Raw genomic sequence first — 18688 nt, forward strand, 5'->3', positions numbered from 1 at the left:
GGGCCCTGTGACTCAGCCTCCTTGCCGAGCTCTGAGCTCCGCGTCAGGCAGAGTGTGTGTGTGTTGGAGAGGGAGGTGGTGGCTGCCTTCCTCCTCCTGAGAGCTTTTAAGGTTTGCTCCGTGGCTTTACCTCTGATGTGGCTGCATTGTGTTCTCTCAGGCTGGCCTTAGGTCATGACCAACAAGGGATGACGTTTCTTGTAGGAATGGGGCTGCTATTTTCCCTTTGCACATGCGCCCTCAGCTTCCTCTTTCCTGGCGGTGTGTGGAAGGCAGGGGTGGGGTCAACAGCGACTGAGACCTGGTCTAAATTTGCAGTGATTATGGCCTAAAGAGCTCAAGAGGAGGCACTGTTAAACAATACATTGTTTTGCGTTTATGCTGTAAATTTCAAATGGTAAATTTCACATGGCTAGGAAATTAATTATGGTTCATCTTTTCCTGCCTACTCTGGGAGGGACTTGTGTCTCTTCATCACCAGTGAAGCACAGTAACAATCTCTGACAGAGTCATTGGAAGCCACTGTAGGATGTACTCTCCGGAGTCGTGATGTAAGCAGCATTAAATACCAAGTCCTAGGGGACTGCATAGGCAAGATAACCTATATTATCTTTGTTTTTAAAGACTTGAAAGAATTACACCAAAGTTTTACAGTGATTGTTTCTGAGTGTTGGCCTCACAACAGACTCTTTTGCTTTGCTTTATGTTCTATGATGTGGTCACGTTAAATTAGAAAACAGTAACTTGGCCATGGTCACATAGCTAGCTAAGTCATAGAAACAAATTCTGTTTGAGTCTAAACTCTACACTTTTTTCTCTTAAAAATAAAAAAATCAGTAATAAAAAGTACATAATTCAAAAAATACAAAAAGGTATATGATAAAACATAAAACTTCCTCCCACCCTTTTCAGTGATCTAGTTCCTTTCCAGAGGCAACCACTACTAGTTTCTCTGTATCCTTCACGAGACAGAAAATCTAGCCATATGTTTGTGTTTTCTTTGTAAAAAAAAAAAAAAAAATTAATTGGGGTAACATTGTTTAATAACATTTCACAATTTCAGGTATACATTATAGTATGCTTTCTGTATACTCATTTGTGTGCTCACCACTCAAAGTCTAGTTTCCGTCTGTCACCATATTGACCCCCTTTACCCTGTTCAAACTCCCCCCACCCAAATGATTTTTTGGGGCACCAAAACTGGGGGTATTTGTGAATTTTAAACACAAATGGTAAACACACACTCATACTCTTCAGTACTTTGCTGTTTTAGTTGATACAGCCTGGAGATCTGATCAGTACATAAAAAACCTCTTTAACAACTGTATAATACTTTAGTAAATGAATGTTTGCATCATAATTTATTAACGAATTCTCAATGTATTGCTATTTCAAACAATATTGAACTTAATATTCCCACACACGTTTAGAAAGGCATGCGAGACCATGGTAGGACAACTTCCTGTATGCACATTTGCTAGGTCACAGGTGGTACTTATTTAAAATAGAGGGGTTGCCCTGGCCGGTTTGGCTCAGAGGTTAGAACATCGGCCTGTGGTCCGGAGAGACCCGGGTTCGGTTCCCGCTAAGGGCATGTACCTCGGTTGCAGTTTGTCCCCGGCCCTGGTTGGGTCGTGTGGGTGGCAGCCACTCGATGTGTCCCTTTCACATCGATGTTTCTCTCTCTCTCTTCCTCCCACTCTATCTCAACAAAATGTTGAAAAATGTCCTCGGGTGAGGATTAAAAAAAATAAAAAATAAAAAAAATAAAATAGAGGGGTTGCCCCAACTTTACACTGTCACCAACAACCATGCATGTGTAATCTTCCCCACAAGCTTGTCTACTTCTTGAGTTCTGCCATTCTCTGTGCTCATTTCAGTGGAAGTTGCCACCTGCCTCTGAGTTCCAATTCCAGCAGTTACTTGGTCTGTGACTTTGGACAAGTCCATTTACTCTCTCTGAACCTTCTTCCTCAATGGAGATGATATTCATTTTCTACAGTTTTTATCAAAATTAAAGGAGATACGGGAAAAAACTAACATTACACAAATGGTGGACAGATCAGTATTTTTATATGTTCTATTTTATGTTTATATAAATCGCCCTTGCACTTTCCCTCTACTTCTCTACTTCTGTTCTTTGCACAGCTTTGTCACACATCTTCTTGCTTTCCACATGCCCTTCCTCTCCTCCCCCAAATCTGATGGTCAAATGACTCTTCCTGAGCTCAACTGCTAGTTGTTGCTCTCCAGCTTCAAACAAACAAAACCACTTTACACCTTAGAGGAAATGTACCTTATTTTCCCTTATCTGGTCCCACTGTACCTTCCTAAGTGATTTTTCACTACTGCCTTTGGCCAGTGTTGTAATTCCTTCTAGAAATATTCCTGCACAGAGTCATATTATGTGCTAGGTTAAATTAGTGCAGTCAGTTGCCCTAAGAAGTTCATTCACACTTCTGGGTCCTAAACGGAAAACCCCATTAGAGAGGTAGCATCACAAGTGCATCTACTGTCCATGTATTAGTACCAGCCAGACACTTGCTTCATGAGCACAGTAAATATCAGAGTGGGTTTTTGTTATATTGATGGCATGTAGAGAATATGATGAATATTTGAAATGGGTTCTCACTGAGAAATTAAAGGTGTTCCAGATATGTGTTAATAGATTGGCTAAAATATTAAGACACACTCCATTATTTCATAAACTGGGTATTGTAAGAATCTAGCAAGTACTATACACTTTGCCCTTAGAGGTGGTTCCCAAACCTTGAACCCACAGTTCTATGGCCAGATTTTGGGTCTAAGAATTTCTGGTTGTTTCATGTCCATTTCACGGAATATTATCACATGTGGTATGAATTAATCTTTCATACAAATGTGATCAAATCACCCCAAATGGTAAAGAGCCAGAACTTCACCATGTGCTTACAAGTTATGTGAACAGTTTTGTGCGTGCTTGTGATAAACGCTTAACAAAGTCTGAGTGGCAGAATTTGATCTAAGACTTACTTCCATTGTATTCTTTAAAAAAATTTTTTTTTTCCTTTATTGATTTTAGAGAGGAAGTGAGGGGGAGAGATAGAAACATCAATGAGAGAGAACATCATCGACTGGCCACCTCCTGCATGCCCCCCACTGGGGATTGGGCCCACAACCTGGGCATGTGTCCTGACCAGGAATCCAAAGGGTGGCCTCTTGGTGCCTGGGTTGGTGCTCAACCACTGAGCCACGCCGGCCAGACTTCCATTGTATTCTGTTAACGTGATTATGGGGGAATAGCTGTCATCTGTATTGAAGTTAGTTTTCTGTTTTGTTCCGTTTTAATGACTGAACACCTTTCCACTTCCTATCGAACGCCCTACGGCAGCTTGCCTGCGTTCCTCCCCTTCCTGGAAGGCCCACTGTGAACACCCAGTCTGCATCTTCCAGGCGTCTTCTCAGAGCTCGGGTAGCTCCCAGCCCTGTCAACTCCGCAGTCTTCACTCTGGTACCGCTCTCTGCACTGCCAAGTTCGTGCTTGTGGTCCACTTTATAGCACTTGGTAGCTTAAGTTTCTTGAGAGTGGAATCACACACAGGCTGTATTATTTTATTCCTCAAACTACGTAGGACATTGTTTCTCAGTGCATGGAAATTAGGACTGAATAGGTGAATGGAATACAGTTGCCCTCCTTTATCGCGGTGAATCAGTTCCAGACTCGACTACGATAAACGAATCTCCGCGAAGTAGGATTCCCTATATGCAGTCGGCTCTGCCACTTTGCGCCTTGAAGTCTGCCACTTCACTCTATCATGGGTTTTATTTATTTTTGTGATCCTCACCTGAGGACATTTTTTGCATTTATCTTCAGATAGAGCGGGAGGAAGAGAGGGAGAGAAACATCGACGTGCGAGAGACACTGACTGGCTGCCACCCACATGACCCAACCAGGGCCGGGGACAAACTGCAACCGAGGCACGTGCCCTTAGCGGGAGCCGAACCCGGGTCTCTCTGGACCGCAGGCCGACGCTCTAACTGCTGAGCCAAACCGGCCAGGGATGTATCACAATTTTAATAAACCAGGATAGAGGGAAGCTGCGAGCGTGGAAGCGCGAAGGGGTGAGGGACGACTGTAAACACGCTCAGCGGTGGGATAAAGGGCATTCATGAACGCTGCAACCACTGGGTGCTTACTATAGACTAAGCATTTTTCTAGGCTCTGTGGAGATAGCAATCGACATGACAAAGTCTCCCTTCAGAGAACGCATTCTAGTGGAAAAGACAAAATAAATGTAAAATTAGTGATAAATGATGTGAAGAAAAACCAGGATGAAGAGGAGCAGCGGCTCGAGGTTGCTATTTTAGAAGAGGGTAGAGTGGGGAGGTCCGGGGAATCTTGAAGGCAGCGGGCACTGGATTTTTGTGAAGGGAAGGAAACCCACAGTCTTCTCTCTGAAAGCACTGCCACGGGGGTGGGTTCTCTCTGTGGATCTGTGGCAGACTCCTGCTTGTCTCGAATATCCACCCTCCCCTTCGTGAGTCACAGTGGCTGGAGTCTAACCAGGTACAGAGACACACGGCTGAAGATGACATCCGCAAGCTTTCTTGCAGGCCGCGGGACTACGTTCAGGACAAGACCAAAAGGAACGTGTGCCTCTTGACGATCATGCTCTTAAAAGAGTGGTCCTGCCTTCTTCCCCTTGTGCCTTTCTCCCTTCCTGTTTGGATACAGATGTGCTGGCATGTCAGCAGCAGCTGGAACAGTCGTCCTGTACTACAAGGAACCCACTGAGGATGGCAGAGCAGCACAATGTGTTGGCATACCAGCCCGAGTGCTCATGCTGTTAAGAAAGGAATGTCTGTTTTGTATAAACTAATTTGGGTTTTTGTTATGGCAGAAGTAGCTTGTACCCTAATTCAGAGGCATATTGGAGAAGCAATAACTTTCTTGCCCACAAGGAAGTTAATTACACAACCATAAGTGTTTATAAGTATACTGTCAACAATTCAAATGGAAAGGTACCTTGATGAAAAGGCAGCATGGTATTCTGGAAGAAAAATTAAACTTGGTTTTTTTCAGCCCCATCTCTGCCCATTAACAATAGTAAAAGCTTGGAAAAAAAAGTAACAGTGCTAAGTTCCTCCTTTTCCACCTACAGACAAGGTTGTTGTGTACAGTTACATGAAAACACTCTGAAAGTATAATACAACTTATCAACAAATTATTGTGGCACTTAGTTTACAAAAAGACTTATTTTGGCTTATCAGTGGCTAGCCTTATGATTCTCAAATGATTCCTTTTCATGATTTATGATTGTGAAGAGGAGGATCTAAGTCGCTTAGAAGAACCTTCCCAAGTCTAAGATCTAATATATGAAGGTAAAGAATGCAACATGTCACAGAGATCACCGGGACTAAATTAAGATTTTATTATTTTTTTTATCCTCACCCGAGGACATTTTTCCATCTTTTTTGTTCAGACAGAGCGAGAGGGAGAGAGAGGAAGAGAGAAAGAGAGAGAAACATCAACGTGAAAGGGACACATTGAGTGGCTGCCACCTGCACGACCCCACCAGGGCCAGGGACAAACTGCAACCAAGGTACATGCCCCTAGCGGGAACCGAACCCAGGACTCTCTGGTCTGCAGGCTGATGCTCCAATCACTGAGCCAAACCGGCCAGGGCTACATTAAGATTTTAAATAATATGGCCCTGGCCGGTTTGGCTCAGCGGTTAGAAAGTCAGCCTAAGGTCCAGAGAGACCCAGGTTCGGTTCCCCCTAAGGGCATGTACCTCGGTTGCAGTTTGTCCCCGGCTCTGGTTGGTTGTGCGGGTGGCAGCCACTTGATGTGTCCCTTTCACGTTGATGTTTCTCTCTCTCTTCCTCTCTCTCCCTCCCACTCTATCTGAACAAAAAAATGGAAAAATGTCCTTGGGTGAGGATAAAAAAAAATATTTTAAATAATATGAAAGTAATTTAAGCCCAGCCGGTGTGGCTCAGTAATGGAGCATTGACCCAGGCACCAAGACATCACCAGTTCGATTCCCGGTCAGGACACATGTCCAGGTTGTGGGCCCGATCCCCAGTGGGGAGCATGCAGGAGGCGGCCAGTCGATGTTCTCTCTCTGAAATCAATAAATAAAAAAGAATAAAGAAAATAATTTAAAATTTACCATAACATTGCCCTGACTGGTTTGACTCAGCGGTTAATCAACCTGCGGACTGATGAGTCATGTTCCGGTCAAGGGCACGTCTTGGTTTGTCCCTGGCCCTGGTCGGGTCCTGCAGGAGGCAACCAGTCAATGTGGCTCTATCACATCGATGTTTCTGTCTCTCTCTCCCTCCTTCCCTCTCACTCTGTCTGATAATAAGTAGAAAAATATCCTCCAGCGAGGAATAAAAAAAAATTTTTGTAACATTCATTGGACAGTTTATCCCAAATCTTTCTTTACACTGGGGTGATTTGTTTCAGGCTACTCCTTATTGAGTGTTTGGCACAAATGACTAAATGATTCCCCCCAAATCCCTTCAATCTCAGACACATAGACCTAAATGCCCAGAATATGTAAACATGTTCCTGAAAGGCAAAATGAAATTTTACTAACTAAAGGGCAGTCTGAAAGGTAAGGTAATAATATCTGTGGAAGGAGAACATCTTGTATGTTTCTAACTTGCCTAAAAACAGCCAACCTAGCCCGGCCAGTGTGGCTCACTGGTTGAACGTCAACCCATGCACCACGAGGTGGCTGGTTAGATTCCCGATCAGAGCACATGCCCAGGTTGTGGGCTCAATCCCCAGTGGGGAGGCAGCCAGTCGATGTTCTCGCTCATCAATGTTTCTCTCTAAAATCAATAAAGAAAAAATATTAAAAAAAACAACAACAACAGCCAACGTATGTTACAGCCTCTCAGGTGAAGGCAGGGACCAAGCCAGAGCTGCTTTTAGGCTGCTCTTGGCTTCAGTAAGTCCTCTTAAGCCCAGTTCATATAAAGACGCTAAACGATAGCTCTGCTCTTTCTCTTACAAAAAAAAAAAAAAAAAAAAATACCCCAGTCTCCCAGTCAATCTCCAATAACATTGTTTTTTGGAGCAATGAGCAAATAGTTTATATTTTAACATTAAAAAAAAATCTAACTTTTCTAATTACCTACATCTAACTTTTCCATTAGGAATTATAAACCAGCCCAGATTGTCAATTATGTCAAATCTCCAAAATGTACACATTTTATTAAAAGTTTTCAGAAAAGATATGGTAATGACTATAAAGTAATGAGATGAATTGGTATGAGTATCTTTTGGAGCAGCGTATCTGGCTAACATATATTCAAATTTCACGAAGGTAACAAGATGTATAAAAATAATCTTATCTATACTGCCCGAAGCTCACTCAAAGCCTGTAGATGTCTACATCCTTTGAACAACTGACACTATCAATGAAACAGAATAAAAATCTCCACATGAATTTAGAATTTTTTAGACCTTTATGTATAAAATGCATGGTACATTATATTTTTTCAAGATTTAATATATCCGATCCCAATAAAGCTGAAAAAAAAATATATATGAGAAGAAAACATTTACGAGTTGCTTACTGTGATGCGAGGTGCCTAAAAGGCCCTGTGGTCGCATCTGATCCTCAGGGCATTATAGTCATTTCACTAATGAGGAAACTGAATGAAGTGATTTGTCTGCAAGCAAGTGATAAAGTCTGCCAGACTCAAAAATAAAATATATTTTAAATAACTACTTTAGATAGTAGGTTAATGTAAGAAACAAGACAAATTGACCATTGGCAATTTTTTTTTTTTAAGCCACTCTAGGGTTTCAACTTAAAGTATTTATACTCGCCTTATAATTTGGTTTTAAGTGATTTAAACCTTTTTCTTGTGCTTACTGCTTCTATTACACTGTAATTTCCTTGCAGGCAGACAAGGGACTCAATTTTCTATCCTTTGGAACATAAATGGACTGCCAACCACTGATCTGTAAAGGTAGGCACTCAATAGACTTGTTCTACTGTAAGTCTGAAACCAAATGACTCTTAAATAAAAAGAGTTCTCATTTAAAATAACATACACCAAAAGAATATGAAAATATGGATTTATTACCAACAAAGAAGTATTTCCCACAAAGACTTTTTGCAATTACACACACTAGGATAAAATTATATTTTCCACATACTAATGATCATACTCCAAAGAAAATAAGCACATGTTCAAAAGACAAGGAGAAAGCAGCAGGGTATCTTTCCTCTCTTACTTTGAATACTAAAAACTTTTCAATAGAGATTCTCTCTTCAGGCAAATCAATGAAGATTTTGTCATTAAAAGTACTTGCTTGTCACCTTAAGATTTTAAATATTTTATTCATCAAATAAGACTTTTATCTAAAGTTTTTACAATTTGAATGAAACTAAAAATAAACTGTCACAGAAATTATATGAAGTTTTAAGTGGCTGAGACTATAATGTGCTAGACTTATTCTTTTATTAATATGTTGATGATGTATAATTTATCCTTCACAGCTCAGAACTCAATGCAAAACCAAACATTAACCTTATCCAGTAAAGAAATATAAATGCTAACAAACAAGGTATGGAATAATTACTGGCATGTGTAAAGTAAATAAAATCGACCACTGCATTTTATTTTCAAACACACCTAAAATTCAAGCTTCTTTGTCACAATGATACTCATTTTGCAGAAATAAGATGGCTGGCACTTAGACAATAAACAAACTACACCAAGCACATAATAATTAGTGAAGATATTTTGGTGGAAAATAAAATATTAAACAATAAACATTTTTGATAACAACATCAAATTACCAAGTTTTTCAATGTTTACATGTTATTTAAAAATATTTTCATAGTACATGCATTAGACTTAGTTTAAGAGAAGTCTCTTTTAAAGTTATTATAAAGAAAAAAATATGTTTTTAAAGAGAAAATGTCCAAGTGAGAGGACATAAACTATGGTTCATTATTTTTTGACATAATAAGAATATAAATTTTAGTGGCTATTTAAGAATATAAAAAAACCCAAACTGAATGCGATTTCTCAATTTATTCAGGCTACCAAGTAAAAAAAATAATTTTGTTATTACTGGCACAAATCCAATCCACTGTTCAAAGACATGTCCTTTATCTTACAAGTTTGTTTTTAAAAGAACAGAATTTGTCTGGCACTGTTAACTGGTATAACTCAGTTGGATAAATAAATGATTTTCATACTGAAAGAAACAGTCGAGACTAGATTTTCTAAGACAAGGGGGAGGAGCACACGTAAGGAGACCCAGAGCTCAAGTTCTGGACAAGTGATGGTTTGAACAAGGCAGTGCTGTCCCTCACCCTTCACGTGACACCGAGAAATTTCAGATAGAAATCGTAGAAACCAGTATATGAAATCTTAAGAAAAATCTTACTAAAAATAATTATAAAAATGCTTTTAGAAATTTAAGATGTAAAATACAACTGACTTTAAATAAAAAAAAAAAAAACACGTACACACACACGCTTTACAGTTATTCCTTAAAAACCCTTGTCACTTGATTTTATTTTGTCAGTCTTTTTGGTTGCATTTTGCGTCATCTAGTGGCCACCTTGTGGCATTTCAAAAAAGTCCCACCACCATTTTAGAACCCAGTACTTTTTTTCCTTTGAGATACCAATACAATTATAGTATCAAATTTCATAAAACTTTTTTAAAGGCCCATAAAATTCCATTTCCTAGTGGTGTAAGGTAATCTTTTTTAATAGGAAGAAATGAATAGATTTGTCATAAATTATTACTGTACATTAAGACTAGACGTTTCCATATCAATATTTAAAAATTAAATATAACACTGGGAGAAAAGTATGACTTAAGTTCTCTAGTCATCTTTAGACTAAAGTTATTAAAATTACTCTGCAATGAAACCTCAGGGTCACCACGTCAACTAAACTTCTTGTGACTGACAACCCCTGCTGTACCTCTGATTTGAAATAGTAAATACATTTTAACATGGGAACCCAATGACTTGTGGTTAAGAGTGGTAAGAACCCAAGTCAATAAAGACAGAAAAAGACTTAATTTTTACTACCAGATGATATTCCACAGAAAAAAGTTGTTATGGTCTCCATTCATCAACCCATTTGTATTTAATAGCAAGTTTCCAAAAATAACTGATCTTTTAGTCTTAATGAATCTTTAATCAGTTGAGCCATACTTCAGGTTAACAAAAATCTGAAAGTTCTTTTCTTTCCTTTTTATTGAGGTTGAGTGAATGTAATCCGGCGCCGCCGTCTTTGGAAAGCCTTTAAGTTCCACCTGTTTGGTTCCAGCATATGAGGACCATTGTAGACAAATAGTACTGTCATCTTTTCAGAGTAAGGGAGATTTTGTAGGAGCTGTAAGTGTTCAAACAGTCATATAATGCTATAAACATTAAGCAGTACAATTTTTCAACCTTACATATGTATGAATATATTACTTGTAATATTAACGAAACTCTTCAAACAATTCAACACTTGACCCTGCCAGCCTGTGATCCTTACCTGAATCATGAGCACATCTGAAGCCTGGACTAGGGAATGATCAATATGCTTAGGGAACCTACATTCACAGGCCAAAAGGGATCAGACAACTTCTTAGGTAAGGCCCTGGAGAAGCGTGTCCTCCAGAATTTCCCTAGGATAGACAGTTTCATTTTTCTACAAACACTTCTCAAGCAACTTTTGTGGTAGCGGCACTATGATAGCTTGGTAGCCTGAAAAGTATATAACAGGGAGGTGTGGTTTATAGGCCAAGGTGTCTGGTAAACAATAGGGTATTAACATATCTAGCTATTCCATAAAGTGTCTGCTAGAACAAGAAGAGTAAACTATTCAATAAAAATTTGAATTTAAGATGGACTCAGCAATAAAATATTTTTTGTGACTACTTAGTGAAAAAAGAAAAAAATCTGATTACATCAATAAATTATACCATTTTATAAATTTTGGTTGAAACTGAAATGAATTTCTCCTTTCATTTAATGGCTAAGGTTGGGATTTGTTATTTTGAATACAACAGTTTTATAATTTACCCACAGCATAAGATGTAACAAAACAAATTTCCCATTGCAATGATTCTAGCTTGTAGAAGATTCTCTACAAAGATACTTCTGTTTGCTTCATAGTTAATCTGTGAATAGATGTTGGGACACTTATGGTTTCTTCTGGGCCAGGGCAGTGGTGACAGAAGGGGGCACAGTGTTGCCAGAGGCAGGCCTTTCCAGGACTGAGGAAGGCCAGAGTTCTGGGGCTGGGGTTCTCCTGTCACCTTGCAGTGCTAAAAGAGGAACTTCTCTAGGAGAGGTTAAGTGCCAAAAGCAGAAAGAAATCTCTGTTCTAGAACATAATGCCATTATCTCCTACATTTTTTTCTCCCATAATGAGGTTTCTGATTAAGTGTGTCACTGGAATTTGTCCCCTCTAGTAATATAGATATCGTATAATCTTTCTAGTTCCTTTTCTAGGGAGTGTTAGTACTCAGATTTACCTACTGGGCCCAAATCTACTCCATGACTAAGCCACTTTCAGGTTAGTTACCACTTTCAGGCTATTACCTACCTTTGGTGTAATAAAGAAGTACTGAGAAGTGTTTTCTTTACAAGCAGTATTTACAACCATCTCAAACACTCTGCGTTCATTGATTGGGTCCATTCCCTAAACAATGACAATAATAATGATTGCATTAAATCTAGTATGAGATACAAGATACGGTCAAACCAAAGTAAAAGAAGAATCACTATACCTGGTTGATTTCATCAACTACTCGGAATGGACACCTATTAAGCTCCTGAAGTGCCATCAAATACAACATGGTAGACACGCTTCTTTCACCTCCACTTTGATGATGAGGAGTTAACTCGTGCAGCTGGGTACTACTGCGAAATTTGACTCTAATTCGAATTCCATATTTATCATAGTCTTCCTACAAGACATTTAAAAATGCGATGAAAGATGAGAGTATTCTCTGGTAATGTCATACTATTACTTAAAAAAGAGACTGAATTAAATCAATTATAAGAGTAAAAAACTTAAAATTTAGTGAGAGTTTAATTAATCAAAATATTAAAGAACCAGTAGCTATTTACAAGTTTTAGTAGGTCTTTGAGGATCTATTTTGGCAAGAAAAATAATCAGATTAAGAGTAACTTTTCCCTCATCTCATACCACTCCTTTCAAGTTGCGTAGGCTTTCCCAACAGTTTTTAGTAATTACTGAGTGAAAAGCCCTGGAAATGCACTATTTATTCTAGCTCCTAAAATGATAGGTGCAAATAATTAGAACACAATGGAATATCATGCCATTTTCTACTAGACAGGCAGCTGTGACTTAAAAATTTTTTCAATTAAATCAAATATATACACACGATACTTGGCAAAAGCCTGACATATAAGTGCTCACTAAATATTTGTTGTAAAGAGCACATTTAGTGTTCTTTAAATTTTACCTAAAATGAGGCTGCTCTAAGGCTTACTTACTGCTCTTTTAGTAATTTCTAGAGCAGTCAGGTTCAGATTTACTTTAAAAATGAACTATATAACTTGATAATTAAAGGTTAACTACTTAATGAATAGAGCTTTAAATTCTAAGACAGCACTGACCAAGAGACATAATGCAAGCCACAAATGCAATGGGTCTCGAGTTCGATTCCTGGTTACGGGCATGTGCCTGGGTTGTAGTTTGACCCCTGGGGTCATGCGGGAGGCAACCCATCAATGTGTCTCTCACACATCCATGTCTGTCTGTCTCTCCCTCTCCCTACCTTCTTCTCTCCCTATCTAAAAATCAATGGAAATATATCCTTGGGTGAAAATTAACAAAAAACAAAAACAAAAAAAAAGGTAAAAATATGTGAGGTTAGCCTGGGCTTGTTTGGCTCAGCGAACCAAAGAGTTGCGGGTTCAATTCTGGTCAAGGGCATATACCTCGGTTGTGGTTTGTACCTAGCCCTGGTCAGGTCGTGTAGGAGGCAGCCAGTCAGTGTGTCTCTCTCACATCGGTGTTTCTCTCTCTCCTTCTCTACCCCTCCCTCCCACTCTATCTGAAAATAAATGGAAAAATATCCTCCAGTGAGGATTAAACAAACAAAAAAGTGAGATTTTAATATATTTTATTTAATCCAATATACCCAAAATATCTTTAACATGTAATCAATATAAAATATTTTAAGAAGATATTTTACATTCTTTTCTCATACTAAGTCTTTAAAATTTGTGTACTGTACACTTAGCGGCTACCATACTGGACAGCATAGGTCTAAGATTAACAGTAACAACTGCTATAAAACTACAAATATCTTAAGCATAAATGTAAGAATCCTGCGAGCTATAAATTTTAGAAATACCCCACCTTCAATCTTTTTGCCCTCCAAAACCAAAACATGTAAATGACAATACATTTTAATAGTTTTGATTCATAAGGTTTAATTTTTAAATTTATACATTGCATTTATTCCACAATAAATTTATTAACTATACCACCTCTTAACTATATACTAGCTTTGATTGCTAGAGTTTTATTTTTGGCTCTGCCACCCATACTTTGCTTATTCTAACTTCCTTCATCTCACTGAGAGCTCTGGCTAAAGAAGGCAGTTCTAGAACCATGGCCAAGGGGCCCAGAATAGAAACATTCCGAGGGGAGGCTGAGAAGAGATGAGAAAGTCCATTTCCCCAGACCCATAGATAGGTAGAACAATTGGACTAACAAGGCTAAGAATCACTGCGAAGGAGTAAGTTATCATTTAAAACACAGAAAAACTATCCAGAAGAAACAGCACACAATAATGTTATAGCACCATGCAACAGGACCTAGATTAAAGAATGGGATTTCTAAGACAGGGCTAACTCTACGGTTTCCCATGCTTAGTTGACATATTCACGCCTTATCTAGTCAAGCTGTTTAATAAAGATACTGTAGTTACTTTGAATTTGACAAAGCTCTCAGTAATCAAATTTTCATCCCATAAAAACTATACTACCACTAAAGAGGCAGTAGTAAGTAAGAGCTTAGGCTTTGGGATCAGGTCTGAGGTTTGATTTTTTTTTTTTTTGCTTTGCCTCTTGGTAGTTGTATGACCCTTTAATCAAGTTTCCATAAGTTTCAGTTTCTTTATTTGTAAAACATGGTTGTGAGGATTGAACAAGATAACAAATATAAAAGTGCTTGACACAGTGCCTGGCACATAGGAAATATATGATAAATTGTTACTACAATATGTTCCTTAATGCAAACAAGCCCAAAGACTGGGTAGACGACAATTACTGTGATGGGTCTACTATCTTACTAGAACTTAAAAGTGAAATGAAGTATGCTATCCTTATGTCTCACACTAAATAGATGGGATCACAGGGTAGAGTTCCTAAGGGGAGAAAAAGGCCCTACCATAGCTTTATATTTATGTAGTAGACATGTAAAATTGCCTACAAGCTAAAACGAAAAATGCAAATGTTGAATTGTGAAGGCAACACATTTTTTAATCTTCATTTCTTTCTTTCTAAAAAAAGAACTTATTAGAGAAAATGTCAATATCTACAGAATTAGAACACTAAAACTAAAATAAGTCCAAATATATCAATTAGTCTCAACTATAATCAATACATGACCATTCTTATTTCACCTATACCTTCACCCAACTCCTCTTTCATTATTTTGAAGCAAATCCCAGTTCATCTCTTTATACATTTTTAGATGATAATTTTATCTTACCCATAATTGCAATGCATAAAGTTATAGCTCAAGAAATTAGCAGCAAATTTTCAAATATTTTCATGCTTCTGAACTGTTAAATTCTTGAACAAAAGGAAACCACTGATATTGTACTTTATTTCAGTTAGGTTTGCCAATTTATGACTTCTAACTTGGATAGTGGTAGATTTATAAAGTAATGCAATGCATTTGCTCATCACAGGTGAATAACTATTACTTAGTCTGAATATAAAAAGAGTCAAGTATTAGTCAACGATCTCAAATGTCACACACATACACAAAAGTGACCCTGATGAAATCCCATTAGTGGTCCTTAAAGTTACTTGCCAGGAAACATTTCAAATGCAATTTTACCTCATTTTCTATATGGAGATCAACTTCACCAGCACATTGCATGGAACTAAAAAAATTGCTGAATTTTTCATTAATTTTTTCTACCAGCTCTTTTAAAGGATTAAGCCACCTCTCTTTTACCTGCAAATAAAGGCAAAATAAAAACACAATTTAAAAGAAGCGTTATTACATTCTGATATACAATTTTACATAAAACAAATTTAATATCAGCATTAAGCTAGTCATGAGAACATACACTGCACTTTTTCTTAGAAGCATATCATTTCATTTTGCATTATTCTACATTCTCATATGATTAATGGTAAGAACATGACAAAAAGAAAAGATAAAGATTAAACAATTACCTGTGAAATGCTTTCCCTATATTTATCCAGTTCAACTTTCTTTATCTTTAGTTCCTCAGTTAATTGCTCTATTTCTTCTTCTCTTTTTGTATATTCCTCAACAACCTGGCAGAGAAAAATTATTTCTTTAAGATAAATCTACCAAAGGATAAAATTACAATTTGCGTCAATTAAGGCATAACTGAAAATGCCAATGTGTTGCTTTGTTTGTATGTTCTTATAACATACTGAAAATGCCATTTTTTATTCTCAAAAAAAAAAAAAAAAAAATAGACTACAGTATTTCAGGTTAGCCCAACTATTCTTTTTATAAAGAAAAGGCACAGAACACTGTGTTCCTTAGGAAGAATCTATTTAAAATTCTAATAGATTCAGAAATCTGGCATTTAAAGCACATTGTTCCTGCTGTCTAGCTTATTATTACCAAGAGCTCTAGTACAGAGTGGGAGGCAAGCACTGGAGGAAACTGTATGTGCATGCGTCGTGTGTATGGGGAGGGCGGTGGTGGTTGAGTAGGCAATAGGGAAAAAATCATACTGTAGGATTCAGTCCTGTGAAGCAAGAAGCTCTTGATCTTTCTTCAGTTAATAAAGCATCAATTTCATCCAATGTGTTTGGAAGATCTTGGAAAGCCTGAAGAAGAAAAAAATTACCCATCATTGTAGATAGTACAGTGAAAACAGTTACATTCGAATAGTTACAAGAAAACATTCTGCTGAATATCTACTACTACGTGTTCAACAGCATGCTAACACACAAGGAATCAAAGAAATCATAAACAGGGTTTTTGCTTTCAAAAAGATAACGCTTTAGAAGTAACAAAATATATACACTTAACACTGGATAATACCTTAAGGCAGTGTACTGATGTTGAGTATTAAAATAAGCACTACATATCATATAGGCTATGGAATTTAGAGAAGTAAGTATCAGTTCATGCTATAGGAGCTACAAGAGAGGAAGAGAATTCAGAGGCCCAGAATTCATCTCTGGGCCTTAAAGCAAATGGCTAAGAACAAGCAAGGCAGCGGGGGAGATAGGAGTTTGGAAAAAAGAATGAGCACTGCATACCATGGGGGGTGAGGAGTTGTGTCCATTTGGAATGGTGGGTACTTGCTGAATTGGTAGAATGGGTCCAGAATATGTGGGGCATTGAAAGAGAGCAAGAAGTTAGAACTTTATACTGTACTTATAAAAGCATCCTAAGAATCCAATTACTTTGACAGAATTTTACCATGGTACTATCTTCTCAGTCCATGCCATAGTGACAAATTAGAACAAATTCTCTCCTGTGAGGAGAAGCAAGCAGTACACTGTTTTCCCAGCAAAACCTGCGAAGTTTATATACTATAAGGTACAAGGTGAATCTTGAAACTCTGAAAAAGATCCTGACATTACATTAATCTAATAGCTTAAGTTTTTTTTTAACCTTTTAGAAAGCAGTTCAACTTCTATAGGACTTCAGATATTTGTCAAGTATATTTTGCTGGATCTGACTGTCCACTGAGCTTTGAATTCATGTGCTCAACACTTAATATCTTCACTTGACTCTCTAAGAGGCATCTTAAATTTAAGACGGTAAAAGAGAAATCTTCATTTCACTCATCTTCCCCACCAATTTGAGCAAACCTATTTCTATTCTTCAATCATCAGTTTAATATATGGCAAAATTTAAGGGTTCTCTTATTTCACCTCAAATCCATTAGCATGCCCTGCTGGCTCTGTCTTTAAACAATGCCTCAAATCCATAAACTTCTCTGTCTCCAGTGTTTCCTCCCTAGTCCATGCCACTGTAAGCTCTTGTCTAGTCCACAGTAATAATCTTCTAAATGGTCTCCCTGCTTCCAGTCTGGTATCCCTACTTTATTTTTCATACAGCAGTTAGGAGGGCTTATTTATTTTTTCAATTAATAGTTTAAGTTCATTAAGTAATACTAATAGAAAATTCTGCCAATTCTGATAGAATGAGAACATTCTTTGAAGTTCATTTTATTTTAATGAACACAATAAACCGACCAACTAAATAGATCTAGAGGTATGGAACAGACTGACAGACCTCAGAGGGGATAGGGGGCGGGGGGTAGAGGGGATGAGAAGAGAATTAACCAAAGAACTTATATGCATATATGTACTGCCCATGGTCAAAGACAGTAGTGCAGTGAAGGCCTGGGGTGGGGTGGGAACTGGGTGGAGGGAGACAATGGGGAGAAAAAGCAGGGGGACATCTGTAATCCTCTCAACAATAAAGATAAACAAACAAAAAAAAACACATTTACTTTTCAATTACAGTTTACTTTCAATATTATTTTGAATTGGTTTCAGGTGCACAGCATAGTGGACAATCGTATACTGTAAACAGTGTTCTCCCTTGATATTTCCAGTAGCCAGTCATATCATTCCTGTCTGAAATCCTCCAAGATATTCCATCTCAAATAAAACACAAACTCCTACGGTCTGTAAGGCCATATATGATCGGACTCTGATGATAATTTTTAGCCCAACTGAGATTCCTGTTAATCTAAAACATGTCAAATATTCTTTTGCCCCAGAGGCTTTGTATGAGCTGTTTCCTCTGCCTGCGACACTTTTCCCTGAACTCTTCCTTGGATTGATTTCTTCTCTTCAGCCAGGATTATCCAAAATATCTTCTCAAAGGAACCTTCCTTGACACTCTATCCTCTTACCTTTTTTTTTTTTTAATATTCTTAGCACCTCTTGCTATCTGACACTATTTCCTTTTTTATTTAAAAATTTTTTTTTCTTTATTGACGAGAGAGAGAGAGGAAGGGAGGAGGAGAGAGAGACAGAGAAATCTATGAGAGAGCACATCGAATGGCCACCTCCATCATGCCTCCCATGGCGGATCGGGCCTGCAACCTGGGCATGTGCCCTGACCGGAAATTGAACCGGCGACCTCTTGGTGAATGGGCTGACACTCAGCCATGAGCTACACCAGCTGGCCTGACACTATTTGCTTTTTTATGCATTTTTTGTCTGCTTCACAGTTCAGACTAGAATATAAATTTCAGTAGAGAAGGAAGTATATCTGTCTTGTTCAATGATGTGTGTGTGTGTACATATGTATATGTATGTGTGTGTATTAGTACACACACACACATTTTTAATGAATATATTAATTATTTTCTAACTTTGTCCCTTTCAAAAACAGTATGACTTATCAAGGATAGAATCATGCTATTTTTCTGAAAGAAAAAAATTAGTATAGATATATTAACATTTATTACTTTTATAACTCAATGTATTTGAGAA

The 18688-nt window shown here is 37.8% G+C and overlaps 1 protein-coding gene across 4 annotated transcripts in view; it reads right to left on the reverse strand.

Moving 5' to 3' along the window:
* Nucleotides 1–9014: 9014 nt before the first annotated feature.
* Nucleotides 9015–18688, reverse strand: part of SMC5 (structural maintenance of chromosomes 5) — a 105494-nt gene continuing 95820 nt past the window's right edge. Inside the window, exons 18-24 of one of the 4 annotated variants that reach the window (XM_036260918.1) lie at nucleotides 16490–16534; nucleotides 15956–16051; nucleotides 15419–15523; nucleotides 15075–15194; nucleotides 11758–11937; nucleotides 11574–11669; nucleotides 9015–10370 (exon numbers count right to left, since the gene is read on the reverse strand). In XM_036260918.1, coding sequence (XP_036116811.1) covers nucleotides 10230–10370; nucleotides 11574–11669; nucleotides 11758–11937; nucleotides 15075–15194; nucleotides 15419–15523; nucleotides 15956–16051; nucleotides 16490–16534 — 783 coding nt within the window. In that variant the 3' untranslated portion in view covers nucleotides 9015–10229. Of the gene's footprint in view, nucleotides 10371–11573; nucleotides 11670–11757; nucleotides 11938–15074; nucleotides 15195–15418; nucleotides 15524–15955; nucleotides 16052–16489; nucleotides 16570–18688 lie in introns of those variants that run through there. The other 3 variants (XM_036260916.1, XM_036260917.1, XM_036260919.1) reach the window with 3 other exon arrangements.

This window comes from Molossus molossus, unplaced genomic scaffold (genome assembly GCF_014108415.1).
Source record: "Molossus molossus isolate mMolMol1 unplaced genomic scaffold, mMolMol1.p scaffold_m16_p_14, whole genome shotgun sequence".
Taxonomy (NCBI): domain Eukaryota; kingdom Metazoa; phylum Chordata; class Mammalia; order Chiroptera; family Molossidae; genus Molossus; species Molossus molossus.